The following is a 15844-nucleotide window of genomic DNA, read 5'->3' on the forward strand; positions in this document are numbered from 1 at the left end:
TCATTGTGATGTTGGTTGAGGGATAAATATTCACCAAGACTTAACAAAGAGCTCCCAATTGTTCATCTTTGAATGGTATTACAGGATTGATAACGTCTATTTTAGTTTAATGTCTCTTCCTAAAGATGGCCCGCTTACGCTGGAGCACTCTCTCAGTACTGCCCTGAAGTCTCAGATTCTATCCGTAATTATTTACCGAACTTCATGTTAAATGTACCTCCGAATCTCAGGAAGGTCCCAAGGGCCAGAGTGGCAAATTTACCTTGAGTACCTGATCATGTCCAGCAGAGTGTTTCACTTGCAATTCACTACTTAGAAGCAAAGTTACTGTCATTCTGTAGGCAGAACACCATGCGATTTTTACAAAGCCCCATAAGTGACAATGGGATGTGCGCTCAATTAAACTGTTATTGCTCGAGGAGGAATGTTGGTCAAGAAACTGGTCAAGCTTTGAATGGTGCAATGAGATGTTTAACCTTTGCCTGAACAGACAAATAAGGGACGCCGCTCAATCAGTATTGTATTGCAATCCGAGAGGACTGCACCATTATTCAAGTTCGGAGGATGCTGCAGAATAAAAATCATGAGTTTAATGATGCTTATTTAGGGAGAGCCATTTATTACTGCTAATTTCTGTTAGATACTCATCAGATGTAACTTATTTTAATATTTACTTCAGTTTAATTTATTTCTTGGCCTTTGCTACAAAATTCCATATGTTAAACAGATGGACCGTAAACATCCTGGCCCTCAGAGAGATGTGATTTTTTATTTATTTATGTAACCCTGTCCTGTCAGGGAAACGCATAAAATCATCTCGATGCAGTACAAGGGAAGGAAAGCTGTTTATAACCCAGGGCCCAATCCTTATCATATGGTTCACTGATTCTGATTTTTTCCCTCCCTCAATTTGATTCTGTATCCTTTTAGCAGAGAGGTAAGCCCCTCATCCACTTCTGCAACCCAACGCTTCACCCCCTCCTCACCCTACATGCAATGTGTAACTCGCTGTGAGCAGGTTCCCGTGGGATTTGCTAACTCTTTTTGGGGAAAAACAATCACTTCATTCTCAAAGTTCACAGGCAGCTTCCAACTTTTTCAAACTGGTGCATTATTAACTGCAGATCAGCGTGTTGCGGTGACCTCCTCTCTGAATAACCACACCTGATGATGAGTCTCATCGCAGGGAGGGAGCCCTGTTATTATAAATGCGTGAGAGAATTAAACGGTACTGGAACAGGTTGGGAAAGTGGAGCTGAGGTGGAAGATCGGCCGTGATCTCTTTGAATGGCGGAACAGGCTCGATGGGCCGAATGGCCCACTCCTATTTTAAATGTTCTCATGTTTTTGTTCTGGATGTGATTTCCGATGAAGTTTTAACTTGTGTAATTCATCCATATCTGTCTGTCTTGCAGGATGAAAATGACAATTCTCCCACTTTCAGCCAATCTTCCTACATCATAGCAGTCTCTGAAAATATCATAGCAGGTGAGGCTGATGGAAAATGGCTATTCTGGTTTGCATTGATTCTCTGGAAGCTGCTAGTAGCATTGTGAGAATAGTGTCCACCGAGGGTGAGCTAAGGGCCACAGTTTGATCGAGGGATTCACACACTTAGGCCAGTCGGTGGAGAGGCATGATTGGCGGGTTCAGGATCGGCCGGGGAATGGACCGCCGACCACGAATTCACGCTGGCCGGCTGGCCGATGAAGGGGCAGCCAGCGTGAAGCGTGCGCTGAAATGCTCAGCGCTGCTGGGGTGGGGGTGGAGGTGGGAGGAGGGCGAGCGCTGAGGTCAGCGCGGGTGATGGGGTGAGCGCTCAAAGAAAGCTCCCTGAAAGCAGAGAGCTGCCCTGGGGAAGCTGAAGGCCTGAACAACTTAAAATAAAGGCCACGGAAACCGGAAAAAAGCACCCGAGCTTCATAATTAGTCACCTGGAAATGTAGGTAATGAAAATGGTGTCCACAGAAATTTTTTTTTTTTATTTATCACGGAAACCTCACCCACCTGTGGATGAGGTTTAGTGAAAAACGCAAAGGCTACCTGGCCGATTCGCACGCCCGCCAACCATAACATTGGACTGGCAACGAATAATCTTTGTTAATTGCACCGTTTACTGGGCTTAATTGCCCTCTTAATTGTCGGTGGGCGCGTCTCCAAGTTTAGCACCGACTGAAATACCATGCGAGTGTGTAATGACACCGGGACACTCAGCAAAAATTCTGCCCTGAATGCAAAATTCTGAGTTAGGAAGGTACTGAAACTCTACTGAACTACAAAGTATTTGCAGCACAGGAAAGGGCCATTTGGCCCAAATGGTCTCGGCTGTTTATATTCCAAACGAGCCTCCTCTCAACCATCTTCATCTCAGCCTATCAGCATCTCCTTCTGTTCCTTTCTCCCTCACATACTCATCTAGTATTACCTTCACTACATCTGTGCCATTCATCCTAGCTAAGGTCATAAGGAATACTACCCCATGAGATAGCAAGTTAGGAAAGCAGCTATATTGAAATGGTTAAGTTAGTTTAAAATTTCTGCCTCTATCTCTCTCTCTCTTATTCATTCACTCATTCACTCACTCTCTTAAAAACGCACGTGCACACACAGTACCTGTCTCGCTCTCTCTCTCTCCCTCTCACTCTGAACATGTCTCTCTCTCCCTCTACATGCCTGTCTGTGTGTGTCTCTCTCTCTCACCCTCTCTCTCTTTCACACTCTCACCCTCTCACTCAGTCACGCGCTCATTCTGTCTGTCTCCCTCGGTACCTGGTTCTGTCTCTCTCTTTCAATCTGTACATGTCACACGCTCTCTCACCCTGTACCTGTTCCCCTCTCTTACTTGGTCTCTCTCAACCTATTCTCATCTCTTCTCTCCCCAGCCCCCTTGCAAAGCAGATCAAGCTGTGTTACTTTCAAATTTCTCCCCCTCCCCTTCCCAATCTAGTCCCTCCAGTGGGGACATGCCTGAGGAAGGTCTATCTCCTTTATAACTTTCCTTCCAATCCCATGATTTGGGGTCGGGCCAGGGCTGGGTACAAACTGGCAAATGCCCATGCTGGCACACAAGCGGCAGAAGAGCTGAATATGTGAACTGGGGGAGGTAACAAGTGTTTAGCCATAATGATCCGGGCATCATGCAGGGGGACAGACTTGATGCGCCATCTGGTTAATTCCTGCCCATCATTTCCATATGTTCATGTGATCCCATTCTGCTTCTCTCTCTCTCTCTCTCTCTCTCAGGAGCCACAGTATTGTTTGTAACAGCATCTGATTTGGACCAATCTCGGGAGTACGGCCAGGAGTCGATAATCTACTCTCTGGAGGGGTCATCGCAATTCCGCATCAATACTCGCTCAGGTAAACTTTCACCTTCCTAATGGCAAATGACCAACTTATCCCAATGTAGCCAAAGATTAAACCAAAGTCTTGTTGAGCTAGGTAATGATTTGGTCAAGAAAACTGAACAGCAGAAGCGCTGGTGTGTGGTCACCAGAAGTGACAAAGAACCTCATTTACCTGATTGCAAATGGCTCCTTGCGTCTCTCCTTTTTCTAATTCAGAAAGTGTCCTCATTAACCATCTTGAAGCACTCTGGATTACTCTTGTGGTAATGTTGTAATTCCACAAACAACCCATTGAAAATATGGTGACTTATATCCATCCTTTGGTCTCCAGACAAGCAGTGTGCAGCCCAACCAGCATGTGGACACTCCCTGGCGCTCATGAACCAAACTCCCAGCTACGGGCAAATAGCTCCACTACCTGGGTGATACCTCGGGAGAGCTGAAGGCTAAGGGTGTAAAACCTGACAAAAAAAGTCTGGATTGGAGCCCAAAGGTGGGCTAATGTCTAAATATGTCATCTTGCCAGCAACTCCTGTGACCAAGCCAGTGCCAAATGTAGCATTTTCCATTCCTTTGGACTCAGCCAGGGAGGACAAGAGGGTCACACTGATGTTTGGGTAGCCCACGGTTCCCATAAACTTTGCCCAGGCTTGCATCCTGAGAGAGGGAGAGAAAAGAAGTTTAACACAGAATTGACCACAAAAGTGCAAACCATCGTCTCATAAGACGGAAGGCTGCCAAACAAGGAACGCTATGTTGGTATTCACTGGATGGGCTACCCTGTTGCCTGTTGCACTGTAGATGCAGGTGGACAGAGTGGAGTGTAGCTGCATCTTCCCATCCACCTGAAGCTTGGTTCAGTTTCCCAAAACAAACTGCAGGGCGACAACTGATGGAATCAAACCCCCCCAGTCCAGCTGTCCCAGGAGGAGAGCAGGCAGCGATGAGCTTAGAGGTCCAATGGAGCAGTTATTTAAAAAGTAAATCTTGCAGTGATTGTAAAAGCAGTGCAATTTCAGGAAAAAAGCATGGCCCTTCGATCAATTCCAGGGCAATTAATTTTTCCCACTGACGAACAATGTAATTTCTTTCTTCATTCCAGTGTGCATCCATCATGCTTTAGAATGTCAAATATTTGAAACAAAGGTAGAAAAAGAAAGCTAGCTGCATTATTGCAGTTTACAAATAGTTACAATAGTTACAAATAGCAGAACTTGAGTATTGCTGAAAAAAGACACGTTGTTGAAACTTTTCTTCTTGCACTCATCAGGACCACTCGCAAGAATACAAAATATAAAGGGAACAACAATTTATACTGCATGAGAAGAGAGCGCTGATTGGTAGGCAAGTGGACTCTGATTGGTACGGGTGTTGCCATGGAGAATGCACTGTCAGTCATCAGTTAACTGGTGCATTCTCCATGGCAACACCCTTACCAATCAGAGTCCACTTGCCAACCAATTAGCACTCTCTCCACATGCAGTATAAATTGTTATTCCCTTTGCATTTGGTATTCTTGCGAATTGTCATGATGAGTGCAAGACAAAAAGCTTCAGCAACATGTCTTCGTTCAGCAACATACCTTCATTCAGCAATACTTATTCTAGTTTCTTATGACGTGGACCTGAGAATTGACAAGAGCTTTTGAATTTTCCAGCTCCCTTCACCAACAACAGCTTGTCTCGAATTGGCCTAAGCCAGTGCCTATTCACAGCAATTTGTGACCTTAAAGGGAAAGATTGAATTACATAAAGCCGCGCCTTTGCAGAAAATTGACACATTGCATGGTGTGATGCTCCTGTTGTTGCAAAACCTAGGAACAGGAGGAGGCCATTCAGCCCCTTGCAGCCTATTCTGCTATTCAGTCAGCTCATGACTGAGCTGTATCTTAACTCCATCCTGGTTCTGTAACTCCTTTCTCAGGAAATGTTTTTAGCCCCTCTTGAAATGAATGTATTGATAGTTTTACTCTTGGTGCACTGTTGTGATATTTGGTACATTTTCTTGTAGGGGAAATAACGACTACTTCCCTGCTGGACAGAGAAACTAAATTTGAATACATCCTGATTGTCCGAGCTGTGGATGGCGGAGTCGCAAACAATCAGAAAACTGGGATAGCCACTGTGAGTGACCGATATCTCCCCACCTGCAGTAAACACGTCACGAAGTGGGTGGCACTCCTCCAGTACCAACCGGCTTTGTTAGTGAGTTAAATGCCACGGTATAACATCAGTCCTGGCGCATGAATCTGCTACAGCTGGCAGCGGTCTCAAACCAAACTAAAGCTAATGGTCAGGAAGATGCATTTCTTTGCATCTTCATGCGGGCAGCCTTAACAAAGCCGATAAACTTCCATTTATAGACTCGCACGTTAGGATATGCCAGCACCACAACAATAAAAAGAAAGCAGCTAACATCTGCGGGCAGTCGAAAAGCTAGCTTGGTGGTGCTGCACATCACTGTCAGAGGTGTTCCTCATTCACTGACGAGTGCTTATAAGAACATAACGTAAGAACAAGGAGCAGGAGTAGGCAATTCAGCCCCTCGAGCCTGCCCCACCATTCAATACGATCATGGCTGATCTCATTTTGGCCTCAACTCCAATTTCCCGCCCTCTCCCCATAACCTTTCAACCCATTACCAATTAAAAATCTGTCTATCTCCTCTGTAAATTAATCAGCGTCCCGGCATCCACTGCACTCTGAGGTACTGAGTTCCACAGATTCATGACCTTTTGAGAAAAGTAATTCCTCCTCATCTCTGATTTAAATCTACCACCCCTTGGCATAAAACTACGGCCTCTCATTCTAGAGTGTCCCACAAGGGGAAACATCCGCTTCACGTCTACTTTGTCTATCCCCTTTAGCATCTTATATACCTCAATTAGATCTCCCCTCATCCTTCTAAACTGTAGTGAGTATAGGCCTAAACTGCTCAATCTCTCCTCATAAGACAAGCCCCGCATCTCTGGAATCAATCTAGCGAACCTCCTCTGAACCGCCTCCAATGCAACTACAACCTTCCTCAAGTAATCCTCACGATTTATCATGAGTTTGGGCTCATATTGCTGTTACTTTGAACGAAGAGAACCTGGGTTTTATGTAAGGATCCTCATCAAGCACATTGCAACCTGTGGATTACCTTTGTTATGAAGTCCAATAACTTCATAAGTTATGGAGCAGAGCAAAACAGTGAACAATTAAACAATGAGTTAATTGGTTGATTACCTTGGTTAAGGGCAGATTGTTGGCCAGGCCACCAGGAAAACTTTTTGCTGTTCTGTAAATGGTCCACTTGAGCAAGCAGGCAAGTTGGTTTGACATCTCAGCGTAAAAGCTGCACTGTTAACCATGCTGGACTCCCTCAGTGCCGCACTCCAAACCTTCTGAATCTCAAGTGCCTCCGAGTGGATTTAGTGAGCATTAATTTGGAATTGACTGTAAGAAAATTCTTTGGTCGTTTATACCCTAGGAGGAAAGCAGTGTTGTGGGGTTTATTGTTCAGGAAGGGAATCTGTGTGAATTAATTAACTGCTTAACCATTTCATGGTATTTACTGTCTAAGGCTAGTAATTGTAGAATGAGTTTCATCGGATTACATTGGATTAACAGCACACAAACAGTCCCTGGGCCAACCAGTCCCTGTTGGCATTTGTGCTCGACCCAAGCTTTCTCCTGGCTTTCCTCGCCTCGTTATCAACCCAATCCTCCATTTCCTTCTCTCTCGAGGTCTTTTCTAGCCTCCCCTTAAATGCATCTATACTGTGATTTCAACCACTCCCTGTGACAGCAACTTCCACATTCTCACCACTCTTCGAGTAAGGAAGTTTCTCTTGAATTCCCTGTTGGATTTCTTGACGACTAATTTATATTGCTGGCTCCTAGTTTTGCTCCACCGACAAGGGGGAACATCACCTGTGTCTGCTCTGTCAAAGCATTGCATCATTTTAAAGACCCTCTTAGGTCACCCCCTAAGCCTTCTCTTTTCAAGAGAGCAGACCCAGCCTGGTCGTCCACTCCTGATAGATATTTCCCTGCATTTCTGATATCATCCTTGTAAAGTCCTGCACTGCCTCCAGTGTCTCTATATCTTTTGTATAATGTGGCACCTCAGCTAGGCAGTGCCTAATTTAAAATGGCTGGCTCCCATTCGAGCTTCAAAGATCAGGAGTGAGCTCCACAGCAACAAGCAATTGGCAGCGTAAGAAGAAACCCAAGATTTTTGGAAATCTGAAATGGAAAACACTGAAATGTTGTAGTCCAGTCAACACCTGAAAAGGAATGTGGGATTAGTCTTCCGGGTGACTGCCCTGCTGCTTGTTTCAAACATTTTCTGTTGGTAGGTTGCAAAAGGAATCTGGTTTGCCTTATCTGTCCTTAACCCTACGATCTCTTTGTTATCACAGAATGGTTACAGCACAGAACGAGGTCATTCAGCCCGCCATGGCCCTGCTAGCTCCCTGTAAGAGCAGTTTAGTTCGTGCCACTCCCCCACCCTTTCCCTGTACAGCCCTGTCAATAACACATCTTCAGGTTGTTATCCAATTCCCTTTTGAAAGCCACAACCTAATTTTCCTCCTCCACACTCTCAGGCAGTGAATTCCAGATTCTAACCACTCACTGTGTTCAAAAGGTTTTCCCCAAGTTGCCATTGGTTCTTTTGCCGTCTATCTTAAATTGGTGTCCTCTGGTTGTCCACCCTACCACCAATGAGAATACAGCTCAAGTATCCTTTATCTGTAACTGCGAAAACTGAACACATCCAAAAACCACACTTTTTTTGAACCTCATTGACCTTTAGCTTGGGAAGTCCAGTTGTTTGTCTGCACGGTTTACCTTGCGATTTTTGTGATGAACACGTCAAAAAGAAACTTATTACAGGTGCCCTGTATTTATTATTCAGTGATACATCTTACTTTTCTAGTCATTCTATTTAATTTAGACCATAGCTACCCTAGGCTTAAACTGTTGTAATACAAGTTTATATGCGGTATCTGAAAACCAAAATTCTCCGAAATGCAATCGGATTGGAGGATTTCGGATAAAGGATATGCAGCCTGTAATTTCTCCCTATCCACTCTGTCCAGACCCCTCATGATTTTGAACACCTTTATTAATCTCCTCTCGACCTTCTCTAAGGTGAACAACCCCTGCTTCTCCGATCAATCCATGTAACTGACGTCCCTTATTCCTGGAATTGTTCATCTTGTGCATTCGACCAAAAGGCTCCCCATCTTTCCAAAAATATGGTGCCCAGAATTGGATAGAATACGCCTGTTAAGGCTGAACCAGTGTTTTATAAAGGTTCACCATAGCCCCCCTATTTTTGTACTCTATGCCTCTGTTTGTAAAGCTCAGGATTAACTGCTTTCTCAACCTGCCCTCCTATTTTCAACGATTTGAGCACATAAAACCACCAGGTCTTTCTGCTCTAACATCCCTTTTAGAATAGTACCCTTTTATTTTATATTGCTTATTTTACATCAGGTGTGGATTGAATATTTATTTTAAACCAGAATAACACTGACTGTTTTATCCAGGATCCATCACCACTCATGCATGATCCTGCTTCCAACCTCCAAATCTTGCTCAAAGCTTATTCATTTTATCCTTGCGTCTATAATTCTGCGCTCACAGGCCAAATTAAGTGTTCAGCTTGGAGCAAACGATACCCATCCATCTCAGCATTTTAAAACATGCTGTCAAATAATCCTTTCCATCACTTTTCCCCTCAAAGTTCAGCTTTGTTTTTTTTAAAAAAAAACTCCTGCCAATTTTTATTCCTCGCCTCGCTCATTGATGAGGGAATTGTCAGTACAGAGCTGTGGTCCTTCCCCTGTGGAATGGAGTTCGCTGAATAACTTTCCACTCTTAATTAATATGTGCACTTTTGGAGTTTTATCCAAAGCTTGCAAATGGTTTTCTTTTAACTGATGTGTGAGGTGCTTCATTCTTCCTCACTTCACAGCTGGCGAAAGACCAGGACTGAAATTGACTAAACTTTGTTGTCACAGGAACCATTGTGAGGTTAGCGATAAACCACCTCAATCCAATCGGCTTCTGTCATTATATTGTAGAACCTCTCCTGCAGTTTCTCTCTCCTGTCACGGGTTGCTGTGCATGAGAGATTTTCAGGGTTGATACGATCAGTCAGAGCTTGGGCATTACTTTGCTGCAAGGGCTACAGAAGGATTTTGGCTTTTTAAGAGATAGTGATCACAAGGTCTTTTTGAGGGCATTTTGTCTGTTGGGCAGGTGTAGACAGATAGGTGAGTGTTCCCGGAAAACTGGAGGCTGTGGACAAGAAATAAAGCAGAAACAGCAAGCGTATCGCTGACGGGTGTTACTACTCTTTACACAATTGAAGAGAAGAAAGGCGAGGATTTTGTAGAAGCTTATTACATCTCTCAGATGCATCTTGGAGCACTGCGCCCACAATGAATGATTTTGTGCTGCTCTGACTAGGCCACAACAAAAGGAACCAGGCTGCATATGATGACTACTTACTCAAAGGAAAATAAAACAGAGAGAGAGAGACCCACAGACCTGAACCGCACAACAATCCCTTTTTTTTTAAAAAAGGTGTCAGCCGAGGGCAGCACCCACACCCTGAGTCATGTGATCGTTGTTGTCAAGGCTGTTTGGTGTTTCATGGAGGGGTCTGGAGGCTTGTATGGTTAAACATAAACCGGTTACTGGTAACCCACAACTAAGTACACATCCAAGGCACTGCCACGTGTGGGTGCTGTCTCCATGCCAGCCCCTTCCAGACTCCACGCCATAGACCGTCTACTCTCATGTGATTCTCTGTTTCATACCGTGGGTGGTACTGTTCTGCAGTCCAACATTAACCCTTACTCTGTCGAACGCCCTTATCCCACAGTCGTGAGTTCAAGTCCCACTCCAGACTCCTGAGCATGTAATCTGGGCTGGATTCCCTAGTGCAGTGCTGAGGGAGTGCTGCACTGTCAGAGGTGCGATTTTTCAAATGAGATGGTAAACCGGGAGCCCACCCGCTCCCTCAGGTGGATATGTAAGATCCCATGGCAGCGTTTTAAAGAAGAGCAAGAGACTTCTCCCTGGTGTCTTGGCCAATAGTAAATTTGTTGCCAATTTCCAACATTGCAACAGTGACTGTAATTCAATGATATTTCATTGGTTGTAAAGGATTTTGGGACATTGTGGACATTCTATATAAATTTAAGTTATTTTCTTTTCTCTTCAATACAATGTTGTTACCCACCACAATAGGCAGATGTTCTTTTGTCCACGAGAGGCTCCATGAACCACATTGAGATTAATGACCAATTATTCTGTAGAAAAGTTCCAAGTTCTGAAGAAGAGTCACCTGGACTCGAAACGTTAACTCTGTCTTTCTCTCCACAGATGCTGTCAGACCTGCTGAGTTTTTCCAGCAATTTTTGTTTTTGTTTCAGATTTCCAGCATCCGCAGTATTTTGCTTTTATTATATTCTATAGTGGTGCTGGTTGAGAAATAAACATTGGCCCAGGGCACCAAGAATTGCCTTTGCTCTTACTTGAATATTTTGATGCACTTTAAATATCCACCTGAACCATCAAAACAAGCACCGAGGATATTGCTTTAACCATAATGAACCCTGGAGTATTGTGCACAGTTCTGGGCACCAACTTTAGGAAGGATGTGAACACGTTGGAGACAGTGCAAAAGAGGTTTATAAGAATGGTTCCTGGGATGAGAAACTTCAGTTATGGAGACAGATTGGAGAACTTGGGACTGTTCTCCTTGGAGATGAGAAGCCTAAGAGGAGATTTGATAAAGGTGTTCAAAATCATGAGGGGGCTGGATAGAGTAGATAGGGAGAAATTGTTCCTGCTCGTAAAAGGATCGAGAACGAGAGGGCACAAATTCATAGTAATTGGCAAAAGAAGCAAATGTGATGTGAGAAAAAACTTTTTCATTTAACGAGTGGTTTGAGTCTGGAATGCACAGCCTGGAAGTGTGGTGGAGGCAGGTTCAATCGAGGCTCTCAAGAGGGCATTAGATGATTATTTAAATGGAGACAATGTGCAAGGGTTCAGGGAAAAGGCAGGAGAATGGCACAATGTCATAATGCTCCTTCGGAGAATTTATGTAGACACAATGGGTTAAATACCGTAACAATTCTGTGATTGTCTGAAGGACAGCGCCTCTGACAGTGAAACACTACTTAATGGGATGTGGGCATCACTGGCATCAGCATTTATTGCCCATCCCTCATTGATCCCCCTTGTTCAGAGGGCATTAAAGAGTCAATCACATTGTTGTGGGTCTGAAGTCACATGCAGGTCAGACCAGGTAAGGATGGCAGATTTCCTTCCCTAAAGGACATTAGTGAACCAGATGGGTTTTTATGACAATCGGCAATGGTTTCATGGTCATCATCAGACTTTTAATTCTGGATTTTTATTGAATTCAAATTTCACCATCTACCATGGTGGGATCTGAACCCGGGTCCCCGGAGCATTAACCTGGGTCTCTGGGACACTAGTCCAGTGACAATACCGCCCTACCATCGCCTCCTCCAAATACCATATCAGAATACCTAGTTAAACTTGGTTTCTGAAGCCTTGTAATTGGGCCTGAACCATCTTCTACGGTCCAAATATGATGCATCAGAGGCTGTCATTTTGATGTACTTACAGGTCAAAAGGGTTCCCTTGAGTTTCTGGGAACACTGTGAATTTATTTCCTTAAACCTGCACAATTGGAATATATATTTTATACATACCAGTGACTGATTTTTGGATCTTGGGCATTGCAGTTCCTTAAGAGCTAGTAAGACATAATCCACTTGAACATAAACTTGAGCAAGACTGAAATTAGCCTCGGGCATCACTGATTCACTGCAAGTGAAACCATTGACTTAAGCACTCAAAGATTGACAACCCAAGCCAATAGTGCATTAGTGCACTAATGTGCAGCACCATAGACAGACAGGACGTCAAGTCTTCCCCATAAACAGGACGGGGTGGATTTGAGGGGGTTGTGGCAAGATGGTCATTTTCAACTTTGCTGCCCAGGCAGTGACCCGGCATGGTGGATTTCACCTTGTCCCAGCTTTCATTCCACCAAAACCAAAGGAACACAGATCGGTCATCACCTACGATCATCAGGTTTGCCGTGTTGCCAGACAGCGTGTGAAGTTTGAATATCCCCGTGGGATATTCCTGGCGGAGCTCTGTTTAATGAGGTACCAGATTGACGTAGGGGGAAGCCAGGGCGTAAGTTGGCCTGTGTTGCTCTCCGAAGACTTGCTTAGTGGCTGCGTCGAAGGGTAGTGTTGGCCAAGGTCTGGAGACAGGACACTTACTCATCCTTGCAGTTTAGCAACAGTGTCCTGGGAAAGGACACCCGAGCAGGCAGGGTTAAAACACAAAATTGGGAAGAGAGAGTAAAGAATTTTTCACACTTCACTTTGCGACAATTGAGGCCGCTTATGTCAAAGGAAAACTGTAAAGTTTGAAGAGTCCCAGAATGATGAACAGCAAGAGTTCAGGAAAGAGTGATTTAAATGTAACTTCCAGCAGGTGTTAACTAACCAAGGGATTGTCTCTTTCACATAACTGCACTTTGCTAACCTAAGACATTTTGTGAACTGTTTCAGGTGAATATAACCCTACTTGACATAAATGATAATCGTCCCATTTGGAAGGATGAGCCATACTTAGCCAATGTGGTGGAAATGTCACCCATTGACACAGATGTGATCACTGTAAGTATTTTCCAATGCCACATTGAGTAGGTGAGTGTCTTGAATCTGCTCTGGGAACTGAACAGTAAAATCACAGATACACTTCCGCTTGGATTCACATGTGCCCCCAAAACACCAGCGCAGCTGCCTGGCTGAAGGCAGGAATTGTGTTTGTCTGAACTGAGTATTTCAGTGGTGGGGCTGGCTGGCTGAAGTGACCCAGAAAGTATCATTCAATATGTTAAAAGACGGCTAACCCTGACAGAGTCAGATTCTGCAGAACGCCCAGAGATGCTATTTTGCAGCACCTGTGCACAGCCTTCAACTGCCCAATCTCAAACCAATTTTTGTCCAGCCGTGGCCTTTTCTTTTAAAGAACATGCAGTGACGAAGGGTGAAGATTTCTCCCTGGCCGCTTTGTATTAGCGACATCGTGACTGGATTCTCTTAGAAATTTTCCTAACCCTGATACAAGGACAAGCCCAGGAAGCCGCCTTGTTCAGCTTAGAACACATCAAACGCAAATCGATAAAGGGAAGGTTGAGGGTGGCACTGCAGAATGTTCCAAATGGGATTGAGTTCAACACTCCCTTGGGTTATGGGAAATTACATGTTACGCTGCACCGATTGCAGGCTGGCTTCCTGTGGTTGGTATTTATTTCACCTGTCACAGTGAATGAACCGAAAAACCCTTCAGACTCAATCCATCGGCTTTTCAAAAAGCTTGCAGGCTTGCCCAACTCTTACTGGGGATGGCACTGAGGATGTGCTTCCCTCACACTATGTCGCTCTTATCTGTTAAAGTCACTGTTCACACATTGAGGAAAAGGATGAATCTGGAGCCCGTCTTTTCCTTAATCCAGGTTTATTCACAAGACCACAGAGCACAGGCACAGGCTCCCTTGTTCCTCCCCTACACCCGGTGTAAACTGGTTTTTATACACTTGGAATAATTCCCTAATCTTTCCCCAGTTGGTGGTAGCTGCTCTCAATTACAAACTAAAGCATTCGCTCCATTGTAGCATGATTACAACAGTAACATTATCTCGTAGGGCAGTTGCACTTTACATACCCACCATCGCCTCCACTGATAAAGCCGTAATTGTTGTACTAAATACAGAGTGAGAGTCAAGGAACTGTATGAAACCTCTATTTCTCAGTGCTGCAGACATCCTAAAAGGTTCTCTGAATCTGCTGAACTCAGGGCCACTCAACAACAATTTGCATTTATATAGCATCTGAAATGCCCCAATGTGCATCACAAGAGCATTATCAAACAGAATTTGACAGCAAATCACATAAAGAGATACTCGGACAGGTGAGCAGAAGCTTGGTGGAAGATGTAGGTTTTAAGGAGTGTTTTAGAAGAGGAGAGAGAGGGGTAGTGGGGTTTAGGGAGGGATTTCCCAACAGCAGGGCCCAGGCACCTAAAGGCAAGATTGCCAATGGAAAATGGATTGAAATTGATCAGAGAGAGACCAGAATTGGAGGAGATTGGAGGTCGCAGAAGGTTGTATGGCTAGAGGTGGTTACAGACCTAGGCAGGGATGAGGCTATGGAGGGATTTGACCATACGAACTTAGGAATTAGGAGCAGGAGTAGACCAGTCGACGCTTTGAACCTACTCCACCATTCAATAAATCCTGGCTGATCTGATTTTAGCCTCAACTCCACATTCCTGCCTACCCCCGACAACCTTTCACCCCCCTTGCTTATCAAGAATCTATCTACCTCTGCCTTAAAAATATTCAAAGAGTCTGCCTCCACCACCTTTTGAGGAAGAGAGTTCCGAAGACTCATGGCCCTCTGAGAAAAAAATTTCTCCTCATCTCTTTCTTAAATGAGCGAACCCTTATTTTTAAACAGTGACCTCTAGTTCTAGATTCTCCCACAAGAGGGGAAACATCCTCTCCACATCCACCCTGTCAAGACTACTCAAGGTCTTATATGTTTCAATCAAGTCACCTGTTACTCTTCTAAACTCCAGTGGATACAAACCTAGTCTGTCCAACCTTTCATCATAAGACAACCCACTCATTCCAGGTATTAGTTTAGTAAACCTTCTCTGAACTGCTTCCAACTCATTTAAATCCATCCTTAAATAAGGAGACCAATAATGTACACCACTGGCCTCACCAGTGCCCTGTATAACTGAAGCATAACCTCTCTACTCTTGCATTCAACTCCCCTCTAAACGATAATATTCTATTAGCTTTGCTAATTACTTGCTGCACCTATGTACTAGCCTTTTGTGATTCATGCACTAGGACACCCAGATCCCTCTGCATCTCAGAGCTCTGCAATCTCTCAGCATTTAGATAATATGCTTCTCTTTTATGCTTCCTGCCAAAATGGACAATTTCACATCCTCCCACATTATACTCCATTTGCCTGATCTTTGCCCACTCGCCTAATCTATCTATATCGTTTTGTAAGCCCCCTTATGCCCTCTTCATAACTTGCTTTCCTACCTATAAATAATTGCCTCCATTAAACAAAATATAATCAAGCGAGTTAAGGGACATCTGAAATCGAGAGAGAGATTAATTACTCATCTGAAACCCAGGAGCCCGTTAAAATCTCGGCAGGCTTGAATCAGAAAGGTGTGGGTTCGAACCCCTTCCCCAAGTTGCCAGCACTCAATCTAAGCTAGCACACGAGTGAAAAACTGAATTTGTGCTGCATTCTCTCAAGATGTGATCCTTTTGGATGAGCTGTCAAACTGAAGTCTCTTGTTCAGTTAGATGTTAAAGGCCCCCTAGCCCTGTAGAAGGAGAAGCAGAGA

The 15844-nt window shown here is 44.3% G+C and overlaps 1 protein-coding gene across 1 annotated transcript in view; it reads left to right on the forward strand.

Moving 5' to 3' along the window:
• Nucleotides 1–15844, forward strand: part of cdh23 (cadherin-related 23) — a 701272-nt gene that overhangs the window by 406069 nt on the left and 279359 nt on the right. Inside the window, exons 17-20 of the mRNA XM_078530938.1 lie at nucleotides 1416–1488; nucleotides 3244–3360; nucleotides 5358–5470; nucleotides 12973–13080. Coding sequence (XP_078387064.1) covers nucleotides 1416–1488; nucleotides 3244–3360; nucleotides 5358–5470; nucleotides 12973–13080 — 411 coding nt within the window. The remainder of the gene's footprint in view (nucleotides 1–1415; nucleotides 1489–3243; nucleotides 3361–5357; nucleotides 5471–12972; nucleotides 13081–15844) is intronic.

This window comes from Cetorhinus maximus, chromosome 27 (genome assembly GCF_964194155.1).
Source record: "Cetorhinus maximus chromosome 27, sCetMax3.hap1.1, whole genome shotgun sequence".
In the NCBI taxonomy this organism is placed as follows: Eukaryota; Metazoa; Chordata; class Chondrichthyes; order Lamniformes; family Cetorhinidae; genus Cetorhinus; species Cetorhinus maximus.